General features: G+C 50.3%; 2 protein-coding genes across 8 annotated transcripts in view; one reads left to right on the top strand and one right to left on the bottom strand.

Annotated features, from left to right (window-relative positions):
- SRP68 (signal recognition particle 68) overlaps positions 1–19,039 on the bottom strand; it is a 35,257-nt gene extending 16,218 nt beyond the window's left edge. For 2 of the 7 annotated variants that reach the window (XR_014820673.1, XM_084983649.1), the window contains exons 1-8: positions 18,842–19,039; positions 16,927–16,993; positions 13,232–13,345; positions 7,131–7,326; positions 6,147–6,229; positions 5,568–5,677; positions 5,126–5,208; positions 1,610–3,005 (exon numbers count right to left, since the gene is read on the bottom strand). Coding sequence is in view for 2 of the 7 variants with exons in the window: in XM_005653867.4 (XP_005653924.2) it covers positions 2,865–3,005; positions 5,126–5,208; positions 5,568–5,677; positions 6,147–6,229; positions 7,131–7,326; positions 13,232–13,345; positions 16,927–16,993; positions 18,842–19,013 (966 nt within the window). In the remaining 5 variants the exon portion in view is untranslated. Of the gene's footprint in view, positions 1–192; positions 3,234–3,847; positions 5,209–5,567; positions 5,678–6,146; positions 6,230–7,130; positions 7,327–13,231; positions 13,346–16,926; positions 16,994–18,841 lie in introns of all 7 variants that reach the window. The other 5 variants (XR_014820674.1, XM_084983646.1, XM_084983647.1 and 2 more) reach the window with 5 other exon arrangements.
- A 4,960-nt stretch (positions 19,040–23,999) lies between these two features.
- Positions 24,000–26,829, top strand: GALR2 (galanin receptor 2). Its single transcript, XM_021066605.2, is given in 3 exon segments — positions 24,000–24,485; positions 25,939–26,515; positions 26,518–26,829. Coding segments are annotated over 3 exon segments (1,158 nt in total). The 5' UTR covers positions 24,000–24,117; the 3' UTR covers positions 26,731–26,829.
- Positions 26,830–27,811: the final 982 nt, after the last annotated feature.

The raw sequence follows: 27,811 nt of genomic DNA, 5'->3' as shown, positions 1-27,811 counted from the left end.
TAAAGCACTATGACAAACTCTGTGGTAACAAAATCAACAATTTGCATGAAATTAATACATTTCTTCTAAAAACAAAAATCCAAAGGGACACAGGGTAATACAAGAGAAATGTACAACTCGTAAAGGAATTATATTTGTTTAGAACAAACAAAAACAAAATTTACAAACCTTCCCACAAAGAAAATCCCAGGCCCAGTGGTTCTACTGATGTGGAAAGACCACAAACATTTACGGAAAAAAGACACCAATGTCACATATTCTTTCAGAAAGCAGAGTAAGAAGGAACATCTCCAAACTTGTTTTATGAGTTATGTATAACCCTGACACCAACCCTGAAAAAACACATTACATACAAGAAAAGAAAGTCATAGGCCACTACTTCTCATGAAGATAGAGGTGAAATTCTCCAAGTGTTAACAAATCAAGCCCAGCAATATGTAAAAAGAACAATATGCTGTAAACAAGTGGCTTACCGCAGATATTCAAGGTTGGTTTAAATGTTGAAAATGATCAAAGTAATTCACATGGAGGTTCCCAGGCGAGGGGTCTAATAGGAGCTGTTGCAGCGGCGGCCCACACCACAGACACAGCCACGCCAGATCTGAGCCGCATCTGCGATCTACATCACAGCTCGCGGCAACGCTGGACCCTCAACCACTGAGCGAGGCCAGGGATGGAACCCACTACCTCACGGTTCCTAGTCGGGTTTCTTTCCGCTGCAGCACCACGGGAGCTCCGAGGACTATTTATTTCAATCAAGATTCTGCTTTTTCAGTCTTTATCAGGCACCCAGGACTCTGCTTTTGTACTGTGAAGTGAAACTATATTTAACTGTTTACCAAAGCCAAGGAAAATGATCCTGTCACTAGGTTCCTGATGAATCTAACAGGACATGTAGAAAACTTCAAGGAACACGAGTGCTGGGGTCAAAGGGCCTGGTTTGAGCGCAAGCACTCCCGTCCATCAGGTACAAGGCCGTGGGCAGGTCACACTCTGAGTTTTCCCACCTGTAACATGAGAGTCTCACCCACCCCAGGGTGAAAAAGATAAAAAGAGAGCATTAAGCAGCGCAGGCAGAACACTGAGGAGGACCGGTACCCTCCCTGCTTGTCTCTGGGGTGTCTCTGTCCAGGGGACTACCGCGTACTCAAGAAATTGGTGAAATACTGCATAGGAACATGAAAAATCCTTACAACATGTTAGTAAAAAACAGGATACAAACCTGGATCTCGGTATGATTCCAACAGATAAAAAAAATCACAACTGTCTCTTATGAAGATGAAAGACTTAAAAGGAAATACATGATTTTTTAGTAGAATGCAGTATCAATGAAGGTATACGGGAAGTCAGATTACGGGCTGATTTCTGAAAAATATTCATGTTTTCTAAATGTTAAGCAAGAATAACTTTTTTTGGTCTTTTTGTCTTTTTAGGGCCACACCTGCATATGGAGGTTCCCGAGCTAGGGGTCCAATCGGAGCTATAGCTGCTGCCCTACGCCAGGGCCACAGCAATGTGGGATCCGAGCCACGTCTGTGACCTACACCACAGCTCACGGCAACACCAGATCCTTAACCCACTGAGCAAGGCCAGGGATCGAACCTGCAACCTCATGGTTCCTAGTCGGATTCGTTAACCACTGCGCCATGACGGGAACTCCCATGAATAACTTTTTAAAGTTACTTAATAAATGTATGATTGTGTCTGCGGCCCCGTTCCTAAGAAGTCTCTATTTCATTTGCCCTGATGAACCTCCCCAACTCCTAGTCTAACCTGAATTCCTGCCCCACTGTCACCGATGCCTGGCACAGAACTGAGACAGTTCCTTGCTTCCAGCATCTACCACTGTGAGACAGAAGTTACTCCAGCTGCATTATCCACATGGGTGCCCTCGGCCCCAGGCCAGAAGAGAGCCCAACACAGGCAGGGCCAATGAAATGCTCTCAGAAAAAGTGCAGCCTTTTAGATGAATGAAAACGCAACTTTCTGCTGTTGTTCTAGTCGTCTGTCCTTCAGGCACATACAAGGGAAACGAGAGAGGCAACACGTAACACAGACAACAGGCACAAAGAAATCCTGCACGGCTGAAAGTGCCCCCGACCCAACGTCGCGGAAAGGACTGGAAGCTTAAAGCAGCGCATCAACACAACCGACAGAGCACCCCCCCCACATGCTTCGGGCACCGCGACGTCGCAGGGAATGCCGCTGGCCCCTGGAGAGGGTGGAGACACAGTGAGCAGCCTGGTTTGTTCCAGACGTGCTTTACCCAATATGAAGGGGCTGTAAAAAGGCCTCAGTCATGTCGGCAAACCAACCTCACCAGGATCTCCCACCTTCTGGGCTCACTCGGCTGTTCACACCCAACGCAGGTAACAATCACGTCCGTGACAGCGTCGGTTAGGGCGACACCGCGTGACCACTGCACGTGTGCCGCACGTAAACAAGGTGTCCGGGCTGCCGGGCTGTCCTTCAAGGGCCCAGGAACAAGGGGCGGCCCTTCAGGGCTAGACGGCTAGGACAGCGGTCCGAGAGCGGCCGGGGACCTAACAGACCTAACAGTTCTGCCGCTGTACCACCTGCTGGGCCGAACGGGACCCCAGACCTCACGCAGCCTCGACGGTGCCCACTTTTCTTGAAGGCTGTCACTGCTGACTTCTTTACCCTCTAAACCTAAGGACTCCTCCTGAGAACCTCAGCTTGGAAATAACTTTATTCAAGAGGGTGCGTCCTGAGACTGTTAGCACACCCCGAGCAGCACTTCGATGAACGTGTGCGGGAAATGAACACCAACGAACACCACCGCGTCGGCACACCAGGGCGACCTTCGACCCACGCCCGCGCGCGCCACCGGCCCCGGCCCTCACCTGGGCGATGGCCGCCTCGTTGTCAGCCAGTCCCAGTAAAAAGATCCTCACTCTGTCGACCTTCACCGGGACCGCGCGGCCTCTCCACTCCACCTCGCTCATGGTGGCCGCCTGCTTGGCTCGAGTCTGGGTGATCAGCGCCTGGGAAGCAGTTTTAAAAGTTATGAGTGGTCACGGCGACAACCCGTGGAAACCAGCATTTGTCTCTTTTCTTTTCTTTTTTCTTTTTTTCTTTTTGCTATTTCTTGGGCCGCTCCCGCGGCATATGGAGGTTCCCAGGCCAGGGGGTGAATCGGAGCCGTAGCCACCAGCCTACGCCAGAGCCACAGCAACGCGGGATCCGAGCCGCATCTGCAACCTACACCACAGCTCACGGCAACGCCAGATCCTTTAACCCACTGAGCAAGGGCAGGGACCGAACCCGCAACCTCATGGTTGCTAGTCGGATTCGTTAACCACTGCGCCACGACGGGAACTCCTGTCTCTTTTCTAAAAATGACACATTACAGGCTAGAAAACAGAACATGCGTGGCAAATGTACATTTAAACTCCTCCTTGGTATCAATATTTCTTAGTTTACAGAAAGTCAACAGGAAAAGAACATACTAGGAGGCTAAAAAGAGCAACACTAAGTTTTGGGAGGCACGTGAGGAGGAAGGAGTATCTGTATGCACGACAACGTAAATCAGCGGAAGCTAAAAAGACTTGCCAACATCTGTTAAAAGTGTCCAAAAACATTCAGCTCCACTTTTAAAATTTTATCCTAAGGCAATAACTAAGAATGTGTACAAAAGCTAGGGACACAGATATTCATGCTAACACCAGTGACCACTTTAAACAATCAACAAGGGAGTCCCGGCTGTGGCTCAAGGGTAACAAATCCAAACAAATCCAACTAGTATCCAGGAGGATGCAGCTTCGATTCCTGGCCTCATTCAGTGGGTTAAGGATCTGGCGTCGCCGTGAGGTGTGGTGTAGGTCACAGATATGGCTCGGATCTGGCGTGGATGTGGCTGTGGCTGTGGTGTAGGCCAGCAGCTGTAGCTCTGTTTTGATCCCTAGCCTGGGAACTTCCATATGCTGCAGGTGCAGCCCTAAAAAACAAACAAACAAACAAAAAAAGTAAAAAATGGCATACAATGAGTGATCAAATAAAACATGTACTACAATGGAAGACCAGGAGGCCATCAAAAGATGTGTGGCGGTGTACTCACTGACGTGGAAAAAATGCACGCGATATTAAATTTAAGCAGCAGATTACTATGCTATCAATTCTATGTGGAGTCTAAAATACCGCACAAACCAACCTATCTACAAAACAGAAACAGACTCACAGACGTAAGAGAACAGACCTGTGGTTGCCAAGGGGGAAGGGGGAGGGAGGGGGAGTTTGGGGTTAGCAGACACCAGCCATGACACTGAGAACGGATAAGCAGTGAGGTCCCCCCGTACAGCACAGGGAACCACGTCTAGTCTACGGGGATGGACCATGACGGAAGGTAACACAAGAAAGCGAAGGTACATACACACGTGGGACGGGGTCACTCTGCTGTACAGCAGAGACAGGCACAGCGCTGCAAATCAACCATATGCTAATAAAATATGTGTGTAAAGAGAAGCAGGTTATACCGAGACCCTATTTTTTAAAACATGTGTCCATAGTTCTCTGTGGTTTAGCAAGTTAAGGATTCGGCACTGTCACTGCTGCGGCACAGATTCAATCCCAGGCTGGGGGAACTTTCACATGCCATGGACATGGTCAAAAAAAATGTTTTTCTTCAAAATATAAATATGCAGGAGTTTCCATCATGGCACAGCAGAAATGAATCCATCTAGGAACCATGAGGTTGCAGGTTCGATCCCTGGCCTCACCGAGCTGTGGTGTAAGTCACAGATGCGGCTCAGGGTCTGCATTGCTGTGGCAAAGGCTCGCGGCTGTAGCTCCGATCTGACCCCTAGCCTGGGAAGCTCCATATGCTGTGGGTCTGGCCCTAAAAAGCAAAAAAAAAAAAAATATATATATATATATATGTGTGTGTAAACGTGCAGGGGTTCCCGTCATGGCTCAGCAGAAACGAATCTGACTGGCATCCATGAGGACGTTCCATATGCCACGGGTGTGGCCCTAAAAAGCAAAACAAATAAATAAATAGATAAATAAGCACAATTAACAGCAATTTTGCCTGGATGATGAGATCACAGGTTACTTCTTTCACAAGCCAAAGACTCTTCACAAGAAACAAAGGCGCATGCTAGCTTACCTCCAATTTTTCAGCCAGGAGCCCCTCAGTGCCCCCAGACCTCAATCTCATCTGCATGAGTTCATTGATAGCTGACTGGTCCCCTGGAAAAGAGAGAGAGAGAGATTGCACGGAAAACCCTCAGTGGTCTTATCTGTTCTCTTGAGAACCACCAGCTTCAACTCCGAGCTCGTCCCCCTCTACCGGCACACTGCAAGGAGTCCCCGGTCCTGGCACAAAGCTCCTGGCGAGAACAGGAGACGGCAGGGCCGGAACAGAAGCCAGGGAGCCGCCTCCTGGATTTTGAGCAGGACAGACTCCAACAACTCTACTTTTTCCATCAACCAAAACCCAGACCAAAGATGGACGCGAGGGAAAGGACAGAAAGTTCAAGCAACTGTGTGGGTTCTCTGGGATGAACCCCTCGCAGGCCCCCCGCGACAGCCAGCGCAGCCCCGCTCACCGATGTTGTACGCGCAGTAGCGGATGTTGGGGGAGATCTCCTCCACCCGCTGGTTGTAGAGCACGGCCTGCTCCTCTGTGAAAGCACTGGCCAGCTTCTCGTAGATAGTTCTGCAGGGGAGAAACACCAGGAGTCAGGCAGCCTTACTTTAAGAAAATAAACTCTTAAAGTTCTGTCGTGGCTCAGCAGAAACAAATCCAACTGGGAACCACGAGGTTGCTGGTTTGATCCCTGGCCTCACTCAGTGGGTTAAAGATCCGGCGTTGCTGTGAGCTGTGGTGTAGGTCGCAGATCTGACCCCTAGCCTGGGAACCTCCACAGGCCACGGGTGTGCCCCCCCCCCCAAAAGAAGAAAATAAACTCACAGGGAATGTAGCTACTAAAAACCAAACATGGGCTTTCAAGCCCTTCCTTCAGAACTGGCATACTCTGGGGCTTCAAGAGAATAGTCAACTTTTCTCAAGAGAAGAAAACAACAAAACTGTGTAACTTTCACAGAAAAAAAACTCATTAGCTGATCTGCAGCTTGAATATGACTATCATCAAAACTGGTCACAGCCTCTGGACCAGAGGACTTACTTGCATTTGTTAAAAGCCTCAATGGCAGCTTTCCATTCCTGATGTTCAAACCGCAGCATTCCTGAGAGGTAAGCCGTGTAAGCCTGTAAGGCGACGGGAAAAGAGAAACTGCTTCAGCCCCTGAGAACCACTGCGACAGCCCAATCTCCTGCTTCCAACTGATATCAAAAGTATAGAGCTATTCAGATTGATTCTAAAAGAAAAAAATTTATTTCACTAATAAGATGTGACACATAAATAACTGATGGTTCACTTACTTCCCGAGAGAGAGCTTCCAAATAAAAAGAATGTGTTTTCTTCATTTCACCTAATAACTACCTTCTGGGTTATAACATAAGCATTGAAAGTTGAATACAGGTGTTCCCCTATGGCTAAATGGGTTAAGGATCCAGTGTTGTCACTGCTGTAGCTCAGGTCACTACTGTGGCAAAGGTTCAATCCTTGGCCTGGGAACTTCCACATGCCACAGACATGGCCAAGAAAAAAGCTGACTACAAACATGATATATCCAGAATTCCCATCATGGTGCAGCAGAAATGAATCCGACTAGGAACCATGAGGTTGCGGGTTCCATCCCTGGCCTAGCTCAGTGGGTTCAGGATCTGGCGTTGCTGTGATCTGTGATGTAGGTTGCAGACGCGGCTTGGATCCTGTGTTGCTATGGCTGTGGCGTAGTCTGGGGGCTACAGCTCTGATTGGACCTCTAGCCTGGGAACCTCCATGTGCCTCGAGTGTGGCCCTAGAAAGGCCAAAGGAAAAAAAAAAAAAAAAAAAAAGGAGCATCGGCTGTCTTCAAAGTTAAAGCTAACTGTTAAAAACCAAGAACTCAAAACTAAAAACAACTTCACCTTTTAAAGGCAAGATGAGACTTTTTCCTCTCCTGTAAGAAGAAACTGTAAGAAACTGTTCTGTTCAACCCTTTTTTTTTCTTTAGGCCCTGTCTCCAATCTCCACAATAAAGCAAAGCTGATGTAAGACACTAACCTGAGCCTCCAGCTTGGTCTTGGCGTCCACACGATTGCTCTCACACAAGCGTTCCAACTCCTCGGCATGCTTCACGGCTTTGCGGAGGCGAGACAGTAAGTGGAACCGTTTTCGGGGTTCAGTGTTGGCTTCCTGCTTGAGCTGCATGGCGTAGCTCCAGGCTCTCTCAGCATCCATCAGAACCAGAAGCAAATATCTAAAGCAGAGACAGAACACACCAACTGAACAGCAAAGGCCAGGAGCACGGGACTCAGACACCCTCTGAGGTGCAAGTTTCAGCCCCTCAAATTTTCTCTCCGCCCCCCCCCCCCAATTTCCTCCTCAGAGCTGCTCTTCCCTGAGTATGAACCTCAACTCCCAAGTCAGCACCTGATAGGTTTTTTTTTTTTTTTTTTTGCTTTTTAGGGCCACTCTGGTGGCATATGGAGGTTCCCAAGCTAGGATTGGAGCTACAGCTGCCGGCCTACACCACAGCCACAGCAACGCAGGATCCTTAACCCACTGAGCGAGGCCAGGAATCGAACCCGAAACCTCATGGTTCCCAGTTGGATTTGTTTCCACTGTGCCACAATGGGAACTCCCAGCACCTGATAGGTTTCTAACCATCTACCAGACACATCTCGTTGAAAAGCCTCCCCAAACATGGCAAACCCAGACCTACCCCTCCCAAACAGAGCAGATAGAGGCCGTCCAGACACACAATCTGGCCTCATCTTCGAATCCTACCTCCTTCATCCCAGCCCAGCTAGAAACCAAGTCCTTAAGAGGCAATAAAGAAATACACGTGTGTGTATACTTTTTTTTTTGGCCGAGCTCACACTGTGTAGAAATTCTTAGGCCGGGATCGACCTGCACCACAGCTCCAAGCCCACAGCAGTGACTACATCAGATCCTTAACCTACTGAGTCAGCAGGGAATTTCTGTGCATAATTTTTTAAATTTTATTTTTATTTATTTTGCTTTTTAGGGCTGCGCCCCTTGGCATATGGAGGTTCCCAGGCTAGGGGTCGAATTGGAGCTGTAGCTGCCGGCCTACACCACAGCAATGACAGATCCGAGACTCAGCAACCTACACCACAGCTCACAGCAATGCCAGATTCTTAACCCACTGAGCAAGGCCAGGGATCGAACCTATGTCCTCATGGATACTGGTCAGATTCGTTTCTGCTGAGCCGCAATGGAAACTCCCTGCGTATGCTTTTTTAAATTGAAGTATAACTAGGGTTCCCTTTGTGGGTCATGGGTAACAAACCTGACTAGGATACATGAGGACGTGTGTTTGATCCCTAGCCTCGCTCATTGGGTTAAGGATCTGACATTACCGTGGCTGTGGTGTAGGTCGGAAGCTACAGCTCCAATTTGACTCCTAGCTGGGAACCTCCATATGCTGCAGGTGCAGCCCTAAAAAGACAAATTAAATAAATAAATAAATAAATTGAAGTATAACTGACTTAATACATTACATCGGTTTCAGGTTTACCACAAAGAGATTCAATATTTTGACACATTACAAAATGCTCACAGTAAATCTAGTTACGGTCTGTCACTACACTATGATGTTACAATATAGCTGACTATACCCCCTGTGCTGTCCACTGGAGCCCTGTGAAGGATTCACCACTTTATAAATGGAAATCTGTGCCTCTGAATCCCCTTCTGCTATCTCATCCACCCTTCCCACTGCCTCCCCTTCTATCTCATTCACCCTTCCCACTGCCCTCCCCTTCTGCTATCTCATCCACCCTTCCCACTGCCTCCCCTTCTATCTCATCCATCCCTTCCCACTGCCTCCCCTTCTATCTCATCCACCCTTCCCACTGCCTCCCCTTCTATCTCATCCACCCTTCCCACTGCCTCCCCTCTGCTATCTCATCCATCCCTTCCCACTGCCTCCCCTTCTATCTCATCCACCCTTCCCACTGCCTCCCCTTCTATCTCATCCACCCTTCCCACTGCCTCCCCTCTGCTATCTCATCCATCCCTTCCCACTGCCTCCCCTTCTATCTCATCCACCCTTCCCACTGCCTCCCCTCTGCTATCTCATCCACCCTTCCCACTGCCTCCCCTCTGCTATCTCATCCACCCTTCCCACTGCCTCCCCTCTGCTATCTCATCCATCCCTTCCCACTGCCTCCCCTTCTATCTCATCCACCCTTCCCACTGCCTCCCCTCTGCTATCTCATCCACCCTTCCCACTGCCTCCCCTCTGCTATCTCATCCATCCCTTCCCACTGCCTCCCCTTCTATCTCATCCACCCTTCCCACTGCCTCCCCTTCTATCTCATCCACCCTTCCCACTGCCTCCCCTTCTATCTCATCCACCCTTCCCACTGCCTCCCCTCTGCTATCTCATCCATCCCTTCCCACTGCCTCCCCTTCTATCTCATCCACCCCTTCCCACTGCCTCCCCTTCTATCTCATCCACCCTTCCCACTGCCTCCCCTTCTATCTCATCCACCCTTCCCACTGCCTCCCCTTCTATCTCATCCACCCTTCCCACTGCCCCCCTCCCCGCTAGCAACCACCAGCTCTTCTCTCTGTGTCTGTTCCCCTTTGACGGTTCCTTTGCTTTTTAGGTTCCACGTGTAAGTGATATCATACAGTGTTTGTCTTTCTCTAATTTCACTTGGCATAAGACTCTCTAGGAGTTCCCCTTGTGGCTTAGGGAAACCAATCCAACTAGCAACCATGAGGAAACGGGTTCAATCCCTGGCCTCGCTCAGTGGGTTGGGGATCTGGTGTTGCCATGAGCTGTGGTGTAGGTCACAGATGTGGCTTGGATCCTGTGTTGCTGCAGCTACAGCCCTAGCCTGGGAACCTCCACAAGCCTCAGCCACCCTCCAACAAACCAAAAAAAAAAGGCATAATACTCTCTAGGTCTAGCCAGGCCGTTGTAACAGAAGCAAAACTCTGTTCTTCTATATAACTGAATTATACATATCTTATAACATAAAGTATGTATATGGCCTGATCTTGCTTCTAGAAGGTGAAGTTGGACTTCCCGCCGTGGTGTAGTAGAAACGAATCCAACTAGGAACCATGAGGTTTCGGGTTCGGTCCCTGCCCTTGCTTCAGTGGGTTAAGGATCCGGCGTTGCCGTGAGCTGTGGTGTAGGTTGCAGACGTGGCTCGGATCCCACGTTGCTGTGGCTCTGGCATAGGCCGGTGGCTACAGCTCCGACTGGACCCCTAGCCTGGGAACCTCCATATGCTGCGAGTGCAGCCCTAAAAAGGGTAAAAAAGACAAAAAAAAAAAAAAAAAAAAAAAGTGAATTTGGTATCTCGTTTTTATTTTTGGGCTCTTGGTATTTTTTTTTTTTTTTTCTTTTTAGGGCCATGCCACTGCACATGGAAGTTCCCGGGCTAGTTGTTGAATCGGAGCCACAGCTGCCAGCCTACTCCGAAACTCAGCGCAACGCCACATCCTTAACCCACTGAGCAAGGCCAAGGATCAAACCCACATCCTCAAGGATACTAGTCAGGTTCACTACCAATGAGCCACAACGGGAACTCTGCGGTCTTGGTTTTTTGTATACATAAAACCTCGGTTATCACTGAGGTTGCTTCCATATCTTAGTTATGGTAAACAATGCTGCAATAATTACTGGTGTGCATACACCTTTTCTAATTAGTGTTTTTGTTTTTTAGATAAATACCTGAAGTGGAATTGATGAGTCATACAGTTGCTTTTAATTTGGGGGGGACCCTCCATACCACCTTCCACTGTGGCTGCACCGATTTACAGGCCCACCAACAGCACCAGGGACCGCTTCTCTCCACACCCTCATCAACACTTGCCACTTCTTGTCTTTTTGGTGACGGCGATCGCGATCCTGACAGGTGTGAGGGGACGTGTCATGGTTTCCATGTGCACTGCCCTGACAACCAGTGACGGAGAGCATCTTCTCAGGTGCCTGCTGGTCATCTGTATGTCTTCCTTGGAAGAAACTACTCTTCAGACCTTCTGCCCATCATTTTTGGCCGCTCCAAGGCATGTGGAGCTGCCGCCCAGGGGTCAGATCTGAGCCACAGTTGTGAACTAAGCCACAGTTGCGGCAATGCCTGGATCCTTAAACCACTGTGCCAGGCCAGGATCCAACCTGCGTCCCAGCGCTCCCAAGACGCTGCTGATCCGATTGTGCCACAGAGGGAACTCCTTCTGTCCATTTTTTAAACAAATTGTTTTTTGATATTGAGTTGTATGAGGTTCTTTATATATTTTGGATGTTAACTCGTCAGACGTCATTTGGAAATGACTTCTCCCACTCAATAGGTTTCCATTTGTTGGTCATTTCTTTCACTGTGCAGAGAGGCAGTGTGTTGATGGGGTTAAGCAGGCAGCTCTAGAGCATGGACTAGAACCAGCGTTACGAGCTGTGTGACTTTGGGCAAAACACCCATCTTTCTGGGTTTCACTCTTCCACGTAGTAATGCACATAACACACTTATAGACCAGTGGCTAGAACTTCCTGTCATGTAAGTTAACTACTTCATTATCATCAAAACCACTGCCTTCATCAATCTTCCTTAATCTTGCCTCACTTTTTTTTTGCTTTTTAGGGCCGTGCCCACAGCATATGGAGGATCCCAGGCTAGGGGCTGAATTGGAGCTGTAGCTGCCAGCCTACACCACAGTCACAGCAACGCGGGATCCGAGACGAGTCTGCGACCTACACCACAGCTCATGGCAACGCCAAATCCTTAACCCACTGAGCAAGGCCAGGGATCAAACCCGCATCCTCACGGATCCTCGTAATGAACCTCGGGTTCATTCGTTGCTGAGCTACGAAGGGAACTCCCGTGCCTCACTTTTTTAACAGACTTCCCAACCCATCTCATCAGATGACCGCGTGAGATTTGACGACATCTCCTCTACATCCACCATGGTCCACATGCTCCAGAACGGACTGCAGCTCATACTCCGAGAGCTCTGAGCCTCTGCTGCCTGAGCCGCAGCAACAAGTGCCCAGCATCACAGTTCCTGCAGTGTATTCAAAAACACCACACGGAGTTCCCATCGAGGTGCAGCGGAAACGAATCCAACTAGGAACCATGAGGTTTCGGGTTTGATCCCTGGCCTCGCTCAGTGGGTTAAGGACCTGGCGTTGCCGTGAGCTGTGGTGTAGGCCGGCGGCTGCAGCTCCAATTCGACCCCTAGCCTGGGAACCTCCACATGCTGTGGGTGCAGCCCTCAAAGGACAAAAGATAAACAAACAACACCACGTGTGCCTTCTCCTGACACAGAATTTCTTTTCCGCTCACAAATCTTCAAAGGTCCGGCCTCCTCCATGCAGGCTTCCTGGCTTCCCATCAAGAACCCCCAAACTAACTTCTCCCTTCCAAGACTGCAGAATGAGAAGTTATCTTGGAGAGTTCGTTGTGCTGTACTTGATGGACATCTTTGAAGAGTATCACAGTCAAAGAGGTTCAATGATGATGCCTCCCCAACTCTCCTACATGCAACATGGCTCAGGCCACATACCAGACCAGGGGGCAGCAAACTTTTTTGTAAAGGGCCCAACGGTAAATATCTTAGCCTTTCTAGGCCATATGGTCTGTGTCAAACAACCACTCTGCTACGTGTAGCACAAAAGCAGCTGAATAAATACCTAAATAAATGGTGGGGCTGGGTTCCAATAAAACTTTATTTACAAAAAACAGGTGGCAGGAAGACCAATCTGGCCCAGAGGTCAAAGTTTGAGGAACTGACCTATAGACTGTTAATACATGTCACTGGACAGAGTAATCCTTCAGCAAATGTTAAGCATGAACGCAGTCGGCACTGAAAAACAAAGCTCTTCTGTGATAATTTACAGACAGGATGTACTCACTTAAGGAAGCACTTAGACACTGAAATCTGCATTCTACAAACCTACCAATAACCCATTAGATTCTGATCACTGACTTCCACATGTGCTGCTCCCTCACCGAACCTCTCCAAGCCTCAGTTTCCTCATCTTATACAGCAAGGGAATAGTAAAGATGCTTATGCCAGAGCTGATACGAGAATCCCATGAAATAACAAGAGAGTCTGACACAATACCTGGCAGCCTGTAATTATTCAGTAAGTGTACTCAGCAGTGAACCCTGAGCAGTTCATACCTGTTATCAGTCAGAAGATCCTCGGTTACTTTTTTCCCTGTGAACTTGTGTCTGTTCCCCATCTTGAAGTTGAGTGTTTTCCGAAGACGTCTTTGTCTCCGGGAACAGTAGCCTCTGTAAGAAATCATAAACAAAAATCATTCAGCCAAACTGAAAGCAGCTGCAATAACAAATTCCGTGATGAGGTAAGGTCAAAAGTCTGGGGTAATCTGGAGTTCCTACTGTGCTTCAGGGGTAATGAACCCAACTAGTATCCATGAGGACGCAGGTTCAATCCCTGGTCTTGCTCAGTGGACTGAGGATCCGGCGCTGCCATGAGCTAAGGTGCAGATTGCAGAGGCGGCTTGGATCCTGTGTGGCTGTGGCTGTGGCGTAGGCCAGCAGCTGTAGCTCCAATTCAACCCCTAGCCTGGGAACCTCCATGTGCCACGGGTGCATCCCTAAAAAACAAAACAAAAATTTAGCACAAATTTTCTGGCAATATGGACACATTCATCATGATCATTAAAAATGTTCATGCTGGGAGTTTCCATTGTGGCTTGGCAGGTTATGAATCCAACTAGTACCCAGGTGGACGTGGGTTTGATCCTTGGCCTCACTCAGTGGTTTAAGGATCTGGTGTTGCCATGAGGTGCAGTGCAGGTCACAGACACAGCTTGGATTCTGTGTTGCTGTGGTGTAGGCTGGCAGGTGCAGTTCCAATATGACCCCTGGCCTGGGAACTTTCATGGATGCAGGTGCAGCCCTAGAAAGAGGAAAAAAAAAATGTTAATTCTCCTGTAGTTCCCACTGTGGCTCAGTGGGTTAAGGAACCCATGTTGTCTCTGCAGTGGCACAGGTTGGATCCATGGCCCAGTGCAGTGAGTTAAGGATCTGGCATTATCATAGCTGTGGCATAGGTCATAGCTATGGCTTGGATTTGCTCCCTGGCCTGAGAGCTTCCATATGTTGCAGGTGCAGCCATTAAAAAAAAAAAAAAAAAAAAAAAAAAGTTCCCGTCGTGGCGCAGTGGTTAACGAATCCGACTAGGAACCATGAGGTTGCGGGTTCAGTCGCTGCCCTTGCTCAGTGGGTTAATGATCTGGCGTTGCCGTGAGCTGTGGTGTAGGTTGCAGACGCGGCTCGGATCCTGCGTTGCTGTGGCTCTGGCGTAGGCCGGTGGCTACAGCTCCGATTGGACCCCTAGCCTGGGAACGTCCATATGCGGAGGGAGCGGCCCAAAGAAATAGCAAAAAGACAAACAAAAAAAAAAAGTTCATACTCCCTGAACTGACAGTCTACTTCATTTTTTTTGTATTTTTAGGGCCATACCTGTGGCATATGCAGGTTCCCAGGCTAGGGGTCAAATCGGAGCCAAAACTGCTGGCCTGCACCACACCTACAGCAACACGGGATCTGAGCTGCATCTTCGACCTATACACCATAGCTCATGGCAATGCCAGATCCTTAACCCACAGAGCGAGACCAGGGATCGAACCCGAGTCCTCATAGCTACTAGCTCATTTCTGCTGTGCCATGACAGGAACTCCAACAGTCTACTTCTATAATACTCTATGCTAAAGAAATAATCAGGAGTTCCCATCATGGCGCAGAGGCAACAAATCCAACTAGGAACCATGAAGTTGTGGGTTTGATCTCTGGCCTTGCTCGGTGGGTTAAGGATCTGGCATTGCTGTGAGCTGTGGTGTACGTTGCAGACTCAGCTCGGATCCCGCGTTGCTGTGGCTGTAGTGTAGGCCGGCAGCTATAGCTCTGATTCAACCCCTAGCCTGGGAACCTCCATATGCCGCAGGTTCGGCCCCAGAAAGAACAAAACAAACAAACGAAAAAACCATATGTTGGTGTTCCACCATGGCGAAGGGGCTTAGGTTTCTGACTGCAGCGGCTCAGATCACGGTGGAAGTGTAGGTTCAATCCCCCGCCCAGCAGAGTGGGTTAAAGGATCTGGCTTTGCTATAGCCTGGGAACTTCCATAGGCCACAGATGCGGCCATAAAATGAAAAAAAAAAATATATATATATATATATATATGATTTATTTATTTGTGTGGCCACATCTGCAGCATACAGAAGTTCCCAGGATGGAACCCAAGCCACCCTTTAACACTGTACTGGGCCGGGGATCCAAGCCACTGCAGTCAGATTCTTAACCCACCATGCCACAGTGGGAACTGGGAACATTTTTATAGATATGGAGAAACACAACCCATATAATGTTTGCAGAAAAAGTGGGATACAAAGTTGTAAACATAATACCAGCAAACTGGGAAGATCAAAAAAATATTCAGTAGGCACACATATACAAATACATTTCTGTACTAAATAACATAAAAATGGACTAAAGGGTACACATCAAACTCATTTTTATGTTCTCTATATTTTACCACCAGAATACTAATTAAAAATGCAATATTGAAGAAAATAACAACAACAAAACTCCAAAATCGGAGACAACCAAAAGCCAATGAATTGGGGAACAGAATGCAGACTGTGGTTCATCCCTGCAATGAAACAGTACCGAGCAATAGGTTAAGTAAGAGAATCTAGACACAAGATTATTCTCATTGCTCCGTGGTATTCTCTCATGTGTTAACAATCCAAACAGGAAACTGGCCAAATGCCCAGCAACAGTATAGTGGAAAATAAACCACAGGACAGTCACATGGGAGAACAACATAGAGCAGTGAGGATAAAATACAACCATACGGAAGAATTTCAAACATAGTACTGAAGGGAGGAAAAAGAAAAACAACCAGATAGTGAAAGCCTCTATCTACAATATAGAAATAGTTGGATATTTCTGCTTTCAAAGTACTGAACTGTATTATATATTAAGTATCTACTCAATGTTCTTCTTTTTTTTTTGGCTGCGCTGATGGCACATGAAGTTCCCAGGCCAGGAACTGAACCCAAGACGCAGCTGCCACCCACATCACTGCTACAGCAAAGCCAGATCCTTAACCCAACCTCACCAGGCCAAGGAATCGAAGCTCTGCCTCCACAGAGACAAGACCAGATCCTTAACCCATTATGCCACAGCGGGAACTCCTGTATTCAATTTTTTGAGTCATATTAAAAGTGGTTTTCAACTTGAAAGCTATTATAAGTCTACCAATAAATTATGATAGCACATAAATTCCTCTTATATGATGCTTAAAATACTGAAAATCTGAATTTAACCAAGAATCCATAATGTGGTTAAGTTAAAAAAAAAAAAGATTACCATAACTGCTTGTTATCTCCAGCAGAAGTGTCTGCAATGTATCTGCAATGCCCTGAGGCAAAATGGATAAAAAGATTGGGTCCTTCTAAATTTGAAAATTAAGTATCTTTTTAGGGCCACACTCATGGCATATGGAGGTTCCCAGGCTAGGGGTTGAATCGGAGCTGTAGCCGCCAGCCTACACCCGAGCCGCGTCTGCAACCTATACCACAGCTCACAGCAACGCCGGATCCTTAAGCCATTGAGCAAGGCCAGGGATGGAACCCACAACCTCATGGTTCCTAGTAGGATTTGTTTCCACTGCACCATGACGGGAACTCCAGAAAATTAAGTATCATTTTGAGGATTCAATATAACAGCTTGCCTTTCTAGGTATACTTCCTGATACAGCAGGGTAAACAGGATATTAACAAAAACAGCCCAAGTCTGAAAATGCCACAGTGACTTCTATACATCCTGCATGTGATACTGACCTGTACCTCTGAAAATCTCCATGCCGTAAACCATGCTGCTGCTGGGATTCCTTGATAATCTGAAGAACTAGAGTCAGGATTAAGGAAAAGCTCACAATGGCAAGAATCCAAATAAATCACATTAGTCTGTTAGTGCCGGGAGCTCACATCTGTATCAAATCACAGCACATGAAACATTTCTGAAACCCTTAGTACCTTCACTTGTGAAATCTCTAAGAACCATTTTCAACAGCTAATTTTCTTTATTTTTTTGGTCTTTTTAGGGACGAACCCATGGCATATGAAGGTTCCCAGGGTAGGGGTTGAATCGGAGGTGTAGCTCCCGGCCTACGCCACAGCCACAACAATGCGGGATCCCAGCTACATCTGCGACCTACACCACAGCTCACGGCAACACCAGATCCTTAACCCACTGAGTGAGGCTGGGGATCAAACCCACGTCCTCATGGATACCAGTCGGGTTTGTTAACCACTGAGCCACGATGGAAACTCCTTTAATGATTTTTATTTTTTCCATTTTAGCTGGTTTACACCAACAGCTATTCTGTCATACGACAAGGCTAAGCAAGGAGAAAAGCTGATTGCCTGAACTGCTACTACTTCAAACTAAAAAAGTGGGGGGTGCATTATTGGCCACTGAGGATTAATGAAACCCAACAACTTAATAGTTGCTGGATTCTAAATACTGACTGCATCGGGGTGGTTCCCAATGTTTTACACCTGGACCCAGGATTTTACTCATTCAAGCTGATTCAGGTTATAAATGACACGGACTATACCTCTATTTGCATAATGTCCCACACCTGCCAAATCTGACTTTCCTTAGCAGCTGTGACGCTGCCTGCGGCCACGGTGAGCACAGGCCAACCAAAGGAGGCCACGGTATGCACTGAATACTAGATTTTTCTTTTAAAAGAAAAAGCCCTGACCAAACTTTCCTTTTAAAAAATCTGAAATTACTTTATGTCCCAAACTTAGGAAATCCAATGACCTTTGCCTACAATTTTAGTTTTATTTTAAAGTCTCCTCGATGCTTCTCTATAGGTGTATTTTAAAGTACTGAACAATAAAAGGACTATTTTCAGTCACTGATGTGACAAGGAGATAGAAGGTTTGCAGCAAAATCAAGGCATTCTAACTGAAGTATATACTACCAGTTCAAAAAGCAAAACTCCAATCCCCCAAAAGATGTCAAGCCATATGTGTAATTTCAGAAATTCACCTACAATTTCTTAACCATTTATCCACTTCAAAAAGCCACAAATCAGACGCATAAGCACTTGTGACACACTCTGATAAAACCAGAAACCAATTCCTCCAGCTCATCTCAATGACTCTCACCAAGATAAAACGCCTACAGACCTATCAAGAAAGCTATCCAAGTACTGCTAGAAATCTACGATGATTTATATTCAAAATGGGCAATACGCTTTTCCTCAGAACAGTCAGCCTTTGCTTCCACTTCCAGAGCATCAAACTGTAACTTTCATTATCCACTCTCCGACGGTTGTCAGACAGAAGCATTAAGACAAAAAGGCCAAGACTGCAGTTTCCTCTGCCCAGCGCAGTGACCCAAGGTGCCAAGCCAGTAGTTCACCAGGGTGGCCACAGTGTCAGCCCTGTCACCAGTCCTCCACCTGGACAACTGCAGGAAAACTGCAGAAAACTGCTCAAGATTCCAGTGCCACCTGAAAGAAGAGGAAATTCCCCAGACTAGAAGGCAAAGGAGATGCGAGAAAAAGCCAGTCGAAACACAGACCCTAGAACCCTAGGTGTCAAAAAAATAGGGGCGAGAGTAACTACAGCCCTCGGCCTCTCCTGCCCAGGGTGCGCCGGGACCCGCCGCATCTCCCGCCCCCGACCCGCCAGAACGACACGTAGTCATTACGAGTTAGGCCCAATTACTGTAGGATACTCTCCAAACTCAGGCTATCCCCGAATTCTTTGTTTGCCTTCGACCCGGCTGAAGGCCGTTCATTTTCCTTATTTTCCTCTCCTCCGGCACCGCGTCCACCACCGCTACTGCCACCACCGCCGCCGCCGCTGCTACCGCCTCCGCCTCCAGGAACCTGTTTCTCAGCAGCCATCTTGCCCCCGCGCCGCAGAGCAGGCTGGGATAGAGGAGGCGGGACGACCCGGGAAGGAGAGAGCGGGACAGGCGCGGACGGGCTGATGGGATAGCGGCGGACTCCGCCGCCGCCCGTCCTGCCCTCAGGCAGCGGCCACTTGTTGGAGTGCGCCTGCGCGTGGGCTCCGATTCCCGTGCTCCGTTGGCGGCGGGCTAGGCTGCTGGGTCCGGAGGCGCAGGCAGGCCGTAGCTTCTGACGTCTTCTGGTGACCATCCCATTTCCCGTCCACCAAGGGTGGAGGGAGGACCGAGGGATGGCCTCCCAATTCCTGCATCCCTGCATGGGGGATCCGGCTCCCGTTCTGCGCACAAAGGAAGGCAGTTGGCTAAGACATTTGATTTTTGGAGTGTCTCCCTCCCCGGGCACTTGGGAGATGGGGTTCCCACCCTACCGCATAAGTACTCCTCCCGAGAGGGAACCGCCTCTGTGTGCGCCTTCCTCTGGAGCTGACCACAATGCAGGAGCTTTCTCAGGCAAATGGGGATCTGTACCCTTCCCTGGAAGCAACCCAGTGACACTCAAGGGATAAACAAAATGTCTTCTATCTGTACAATGGAATACTAATTCAGCCTTAAAAAGGAAGGAAATTCTACACGTGCTACAACACGTTTGAAGCTTGAAAATATTGTGCTAACTAAGCCGGTTACAAAAAAGGGTAATATTCTATTTATGTGAGGTATCTATAATGTAGTTAAATTCATAGGAAGTAGAATAGTTGTTGCCAGTTTGATCCCTGGCCTTGCTCAGTGGGTTAAAGATGCGCCGTTGCCATGAGCTGTGGTGTAGTTCGCAGACGCGGCTGTGGCTGTGGTGTAGGCCCTAGCCTGGGAACCTCCATGTGCCACGGTGCGGCCCTAAAAAGACAAAAATAAATAAATAAATGTCCATCAACAAATGTATGGATAAATAGAATAGCATGTCATACAATGGAATCTTACTTGGCCATAGAAAGGAGTAAAGTACTAATACATGCTGCATGTGGTGAATCTCTAAAACATTATACTAAATGAAAAAAGCCATGGAGTTCCCTTGCATTCAGCAGGTTAAGGACCTGGATTTGTCCCTACAGTGGCTCAGGTTGCTGCTGTGCCAAGGGTTAGATCCCCGGCCTAGGAAATTCCACATGCCCTGGGCATGGCCAAAGAAAAGAAAAGAAAGAGGCCACAGATAAAGGTCACATATTGTTTGCTTCCACTTATATACAGTGTCCAGAATAGGCCAGTCTATAGAGACAGAGTGGTTGCCTAGGGTTAGGGGTGGGAGGTGGGTTTCTTTCGGCAGGAACAAAAATGCCCTAAAATTGATTGTGGTGAACTTCCGTGATGGCCTGGTGAATTAGGTATCTGGTGTTGTCACTACTGTGGCTCTGGTCACTGCTGTGACCTGGGCTCCACAGCTGACCCAAGAACTTTGCGTGCCACAGGCATGGCCAAAAACTAACTAAAATTGATTATGGTGTTGGCTATGAATATACTAAAAACCAAATGAACACTTTGTATAGGTAAATTTTACACTATGTGAATTATATATATATATATATATATAATTCTTTTTGTCTTTTTGAATTTTCTAGGGCCACACCCAAGGCATATGGAGGTTCCCAGGCTCGGGGTCAAATTGGAGCTGTAGCCGCCCACCGACGCCAGAGCCACAGCAACGCCAGACCCGAGCCGCATCTTCGACCTACACCACATCTCACGGCAACACCGGATCCTTAACCCACTGAGCAAGGCCAGGGATCAAACCCACAACCTCATGGTTCCTAGTCAGATTCATTAGCCTCTGAGCCACGACAGGAACTCTGTGAATTACATTTTAATAACGCTCTTTTTTTCATCTTTTTTTTTTTTTTAGGGCCACACCCATGGCATATGGAGGCTTCCCAGGCTAGGGGTTGAATCAGAGCTGTAGCCACCTGCCTACACCACAGCCACAGCAATGCGGGATCTGAGCCACCTCTGTGACCTACACCACAGCTCATGGCAATGCCGGACCCTTAGCCCACTGATCGAGGTCAGGGATCAAACCCGCAACCTCTTGATTACTAGCTGTGTTTGTTAACCACTGAGCCATGAGAGGAACCCCAATAATGCTTTTTTTAAAAAGAGTAAGTCAGGGAGTTCCTGTTGTGGCTCAGCAGTTAACAAACCAGACTAGGATCCATGAGAATGTGGGTTCAATCCCTGGCCTCGCTCAGTGGGTTAAGGATCTGGCGTTACCTTGAGCTGTGGTGTAGGTCGAAGATGTGTCCAGGATCCCTCATTGCTGTGGCGTAGGGCAGCGGCTGTAGCTCCCATCTGACTCCTAGCCTGGGAATCCCCGTATGCCTCAGGTGTGACCCTAAAATAGCAAAAAAAAAAAAGTCAGATCATCTTGGTCCTATAGTCAAAACTCTGCAGTGGCTCCTCTTTTTACTCAGACTAGAAGCCTTCCTTAAAATGGAAAAAAGTCCTATCTGCTGTGCCTCTCACCTCCTTTCCGGTCCATGTCCTTCACTCAACTTAAACCATACCACCCTCCTTGCTTAGGGACCTGGGCAGAACCCTCCTCTTAGAGCCTTTGCACTGGCTCTTTTGTTTTCTTTTTCTCGTTCTTTTGTCTTTTTTTAGGGCCGCACCAATGGCATATGGAGGTTCCCAGGCTAGGGGTCGAATCAGAGCTACAGCTGCCAGCCTACGCCACAGCCACAGCCACGTGGGATCCAAGCTGCATCTGCGACCTACACCACAGCTCATGGTAACACCGGATCCTTAATCCACTGAGCAAGGCTAGGGATCGAACCTGCAACCTCATGGATGCTAGTCAGGTTTGTTAACCACTGATCCACGACAGGAACTGCACTGGCTCTTCTATCTGGAATGCACTTCCCCTAGATATTTGCTAGGCTAGCTCCCTCACCTCCTTCAAGTGTTTGCTCAAATGTCACCTTCCCAAGGTCAAATGCCACCTTCCTAAACACCCTATTTTAAGGTGCACCATCACTACCGCTCCGGTACTTCCAATTCCCTCACCTGATCCACTTTTCCTGATAGTACTTATCAACTTGTAATCGACTAATAACTGACTTGCGTTGTATTTATTGTCTGTCACCCCTGCTAGAAAGGAAGTTCATGGAGGGCCTTGATCTTTGTAGAGCTTGCTGTACAAGGAGCCGAGAAGGAGCAGGCTCTTAATCAGTGTGTACTGAATGCACGCATCTCACAAACAGGAACATTATCTTACTATTCAGTGAAGAAGTAGGCAGGGCAGAGGTGTGAATAGGATTCGCTACCAAGAGGAGTAGGTGGCTGGGCTCCTAGGCTGGGACCCTGGGGGGTGGGGGGAAGTGAAAAAAATGTTTTTGACTTGGACCCAAGGAACAAGACAGGGAAAGGTGAAGCAGAGGTCAAGCTACAGAAGGCGGTGATTTTCAAGCCCAGTTTTATTTTATTTATTTTTTATTTTTTGTCTTTTTGCCTTTTCTAGGACCGCTTCCCGTGGCATGCGGAGGTTCCCAGGCTAGGGGTCTAATCGGAGCTGTAGCCACCGGCCTACGCCAGAGCCACAGCAACACCAGATCCAAGCCGCGTCTGCAACCTACACCATAGCTCCACCATAGCTCACGGCAACGCCGGATCAGTTAACCCACTGAGCTAGGCCAGGGATCGAACCCGAAACCTCATGGTTCCTAGTCAGATTCGTTAACCACTGAGCTACGACAGGAACTCCTCAAGCCCGGTTTTAAAATCCTATAACGGTAATGATTCCAGGTCACAAACGTTTCATGCCTCATACTCAAAATCAGAAACAAATATTTAAGTTTTATTGCAACCTAAACACCCCCCGACCATCTAGGAAAATGCTGCCGACCCCTGAACTCTGCTGTCTCGAGTTTCCCTAAAGTTCCCCCTTTGGGATATCTGAATAGGGGAAGGAGAAAAAGAAAGAGAAAAAGAACTTGGTTCGTTCAGATTCTACCAAGTGGCTTCAGGTCTCTCTCATAGATCTCACTCCATTCTGACCAGAGCCTCTTAGACGGGGTTATAAACTCCTAAGGTAACACTGTGGAAAGTGAGACACCAAGAACAGGGCCTGACGCACAGCAGAGGCTCAATAAAATTTTACTGGATTGAGGACTTCCCGTCGTGGCTTAGTGGTTAATGAATCCGACTAGGATCCGTGAAGATGTGGGTTCGGTCCCTGGCCTCGCTCCGTGGGCTGAGGATCCCGCATTGCCTTGCAGTGAAGCCGCATCTCTGATTAGACGTGGGAGCCTCCATGTGCCGCAGGTGCGGCCCTAAAAAGACAATTTTATTGGATTGAACTGGAGCGGGTAATGGCTCAGTGGAGAAGAGGAGGGAATGAAATGAGTCTAAGCACATTCCCTCAGAAACCTTCCTCCACCCTCCTTCCCCACCGCTGTCCTTGGGGTTCTTGCAGTTAGAGCTGGGAAGAGGCGAGGAGCACATGGCAGGGCCGTCCCACTCGTGGGTTCCGGAAAACCTCCGCCCCCATCTTCCTCCGCCTCTAGTCTCCCCTCACCCCCTCGCTTTAGAGCTCCCCTGGACCTAGCCTGCCCTCCCCGTTGCAGGGCAGCGCCAAGGGTGCGGGGGTAGGGGCGCTCGCCGCAGGGCCGCGCACACTCGGGGCCCGAGGGTCGTCGGTCCCTCCGCCACTCTGGCGTCTGCCCGGCTGGAAAGTCAGTCCGCGGCTCAGCCCGGCGCAACCCGGGCCCGGAGGCTGGAGCGCGCCGACGGCTCAGGGGGCCGGGGAACCCGCCCGAACGCAGCCCTCCGTCCTCGGGGTGGGCGGCCTGTGCGGTGGCCCGGGCGCGCCGGGGCCCCGGCAGAGCCCTTCCCCCAGCGCAGCGGGCCGCCAGGGGGATCGTCCCCCGCTTCGGCTGCTCGCTCCTCCCCCTGACCCCAGCGCACCCCCTTCTCCTGCCCCAACCGCAGCGAGCCTCGCTTCGCCTGCAGCTCCGCCGAGTCGCGCTGGGCGCTGCAGCGGTTGAAGCCGCCGGAGCTGCGCGCTCGCGGGGACCTGACGGCCGCCGGAGCCCGGGAAGCCTCGGTGCGGCGGCACCATGAATGGCTCGGGTGACCTGGACACCGAGGACTCGAGCGAGGCGGGCGGCGGGGGCAGCTGGCAGCCCGAGGCGGTCATCGTGCCCATGCTGTTTGCCCTCATCTTCCTCGTGGGCACCGTGGGTAACGCACTGGTGCTGGCGGTGCTGCTGCACGGCGGCCAGGCGGTCAGCACCACCAACCTGTTCATCCTCAACCTGGGCGTGGCTGACCTGTGTTTCGTCGTGTGCTGCGTGCCCTTCCAGGCCACCACCTACACCCTGGAGGGCTGGGTGTTCGGCTCGCTGCTCTGCAAGGCGGTGCACTTCCTCATCTTCCTCACCATGCACGCCAGTAGCTTCACGCTGGCCGCGGTCTCCCTGGACAGGTGAGCAAGCACCCTAGCGGCCCAGGCAGTCAGCGCGCAGCCTGGGCTGGACAAGGGGGCAGGACTGGAGGGCCCGGGAGGGACCCACAGAGCATAGAAAAGAACACTAGGAAGGCAAGGGGACCAGGAAGGAGTAAGAGACAAACAGGCGCGGAGGTGGAGAAAGAGGAATAAGAATAGGGACCTTGGGGAGGTCCCCTGTGGCTCAGCAGGTTGGCGATCTGATATTGTCATTGCTGTGGCTCTGATCACGGATGCGGCATGGGTTCCACCCCTGGCTCGGGAACTTCTGCGTGCCACAGATTCCGCCAAAAAAATGGGAGATCTTGGTGTCCCTTTCTCAGATGCATTCTCAGGAGCTGCAGGCAGGAGACCTCAGCTCTCCAGTGCCAGCAGGGTCTGACGAAGCACGGTATTTCCTGGCACAAAGTATTTTCAAGCGCTGGATCTCCCTTGAAGCTCAATACCCCCTGTGAGGCTGGGATGGGAGGACTTACTGTGCCGGATTTACAGATGAGATTGAGTTCATAAGTAATTTGCTTAGCGTCGCCCATCCAGTAATCCTGTGTGTGAAGCCAATGGTCTGTCTCCTGGCGTCAAGCTGGGGCGCCTCCACCTTGATCACCTGGAAGCCACCGTTTGTTGGCTCAGCACAGTCGACTCTGGTTTGGACTGCGGAATTTGGGTCCCTCGAAAGAGCCCTCGCCAAAGTCCGAGCAAGCAAGCCAGAGGGTCCCTAGCTCGGTCCCACCCCCTCTGCACCCCACGGACAAGCCTGGCAGCAGGGTCAAGAGAGGAACATGCCCAAGAGTCCCCCACAAAGCTGGAGCTTGGAAGGACACCTGGATGATTCCTGGGAAGGAAATCCCAGTCTGACTTCGGTACCTCCAGGTCCCCTCTGTCCCCACGTCCCCCCACATTCCCTAGTCAGGCAGGGAGGGGAGGCCATATTCCCCATATGCCTCAGTGTATACATACACCGAACACAAGCGTGTCGGTTCCGGGAGCGTTTGTGGGACGCAGAGAGTGTTGGCTTCTTTAAGGAATTCCCTTCGAGGTTCCTTGGCTGATGTGTCTACAGGCTGCTAGAGCCTCAGGACACCGGGTCCTATTCTTTTTTTTTTTTTTTTTTTTTGGTGGTATCTTTGTCTGGTTTTGGTATTAGGGTGGTGATGGTGGCATCATACCAGTTTAATCTTCAAGGTGCCCTCCCGGGTGGAGTCTGACTGTGGTCGTAGCTCCGCGCCTTTCCTGCTGCCGAGTCCCGCCCCACATCGAGGCAAGGCGGAGAGTGTCCAGAATGCTCCGTGTCGCCCTCCGGGCTTGTGCGGTGTTACTGTGCGCTGGGGACCTTCCTGGAGGGTGGATGTGGAGCTGGAGATGGAGGGGTCCGGCCCAGCCCCTGCGAATCCGCCGGTTCACCCGACGCCTCCCTTTCTGGCCTGACCCGCAGGTATCTGGCCATCCGCTACCCGCTGCACTCCCGCGAGCTGCGCACGCCTCGCAACGCGCTGGCGGCCATCGGGTTCATCTGGGGGCTGTCGCTGCTCTTTTCCGGACCGTACCTGAGTTACTACCGCCAGTCGCGGTTAGCCAACCTGACCGTGTGCCACCCGGCGTGGAGCGCGCCCCGCCGCCGCGCCATGGACCTCTGCACCTTTGTCTTCAGCTACTTGCTGCCGGTGCTGGTGCTCAGCCTGACCTCCGCGCGCACCCTGCGCTACCTCTGGCGCGCCGTGGAGCCGGTGGCCGCCGGCTCGGGCGCCCGGCGCGCCAAGCGCAAGGTAACGCGAATGATCAGCATCGTGGCCGCGCTCTTCTGCCTGTGTTGGTTGCCTCACCACGCGCTAATCCTCTGCGTGTGGTTCGGCCGCTTCCCGCTTACCCGCGCCACCTACGCGCTGCGGATCCTCTCGCACCTGGTGTCCTACGCCAACTCCTGCGTCAACCCCATCGTCTACGCTCTCGTCTCCAAGCATTTCCGCAAGGGCTTCCGCAAGATCTGCGCGGGCCTGCTGCGCCGCGCCCCGGCCCGCGGAGAGGCTCGGGCCGCGTGTGCATCGCGGCCCAGCGCACCCAGAACGGCAGCGTGCTGGAGCGCGAGTCCACCCACCTGACGCACGTGAGCGAGGCGGCCGGGCCCTCGGCCCCTCCGCCCGCGCCTCTCAGCGGCCAGTCCGCGAGCCCGATCTCCGGCTCGTCCTGGGGGGAACCGAAAGGCCCCCAAAGGCATCCTGACAGTTGATGTGTCCTGAGGGTACCTTGGGTGTTAAAAGTTTGGAGTCCGAGGTCGTGGGATCGTGGAGGGAGTTTCCTCTGTTAATAAAAGGCGCGAATCATTTCACGTGCAGTGGCGCGCTGTCTCCGCGTATCTCCTGGGCGTGAGGCTCCGTGGTAAGAGGCTCTGGGAGTTCACAGGGACGCCTGGATGCACGGGTGCAAGGTGCTCAGCCGAGTTACACGGAAAGAAGGCAGCCTGCAGGAAGGCAGCAGAGGTCAAATCTGCATAGAAACACCTGAGGCGGGGGAGCCTGGGACGGCGAAGGCTCTCTGCACTTGGCCGCGAAGCGCCAGGTGTGTACAGATCAGCCAACCAGCGCCCGCCAGTGAGCTCCACAGAGGCAGGCAGGGTGTGTGAGTGCGCTCGCTCAAGTTGGTCGACGACACACTTGGACACTCTGTGTGTTCCTAGAAGCATTCGTGTGCTGGCGCTGTGGCCGCTCCGCGTCTGTGCCCAGCTCCCTGGGGCCCCTTGGAGGAGTGCCAGCCAGATCAGTGCGACCCACTTGCAGCCTTGGGGTTTCCTCCCTTTGTGGCAGCTGACTGGGATCTGCTCTCCAAGTGCTCCTTTGATCCCCAGGCTCATCAGTCCTGCTCCAGGGCTCGCAGAAATGGTTCTAAGACACTGCTGAACTGGGGAGGCTGAGACTCCCTTGCAGAGCAGAAATGCCCCAAGGGCTTTGGTCAGGAGCTGGTCTGGGGAGTTCCCTGCTGGTCTAGTGGCTAGGAGTTGGCACTTTCACTGCTGTGGTCTGGGTTCATTCCCTGGTCTCGGCATTGAGATCCCACATTAAGGCACTGCATGCTGTGGCAAGGAAAAAAAAAAAAGGAGCTAGTCTCTACCTATCCCCAGGTTTGCCCCACTCCTGGAGTTCTTGAGCCAAGACTTTTTAAAATATGTATTCATTCTGTCTTTTTAAGGCCACACCCGAAACATATGGAGGCTCCCAGGCTGGGGGTTGAATCAGAGCTATGGCTGCTGGCCTGCACCACAGCCACGGCAATGCCAGATCTGAGCCTCCTCTGCAACCTATGCTCATGACAAT

This window comes from Sus scrofa, chromosome 12 (assembly GCF_054392235.1).
Source record: "Sus scrofa isolate SSC_HxYL_T2T_F1_AM1 chromosome 12, Sscrofa_HxYL_maternal_Yorkshire_Landrace_v2.0, whole genome shotgun sequence".
In the NCBI taxonomy this organism is placed as follows: domain Eukaryota; kingdom Metazoa; phylum Chordata; class Mammalia; order Artiodactyla; family Suidae; genus Sus; species Sus scrofa.
This window is presented reverse-complemented; position numbering and strand designations above follow the sequence as displayed.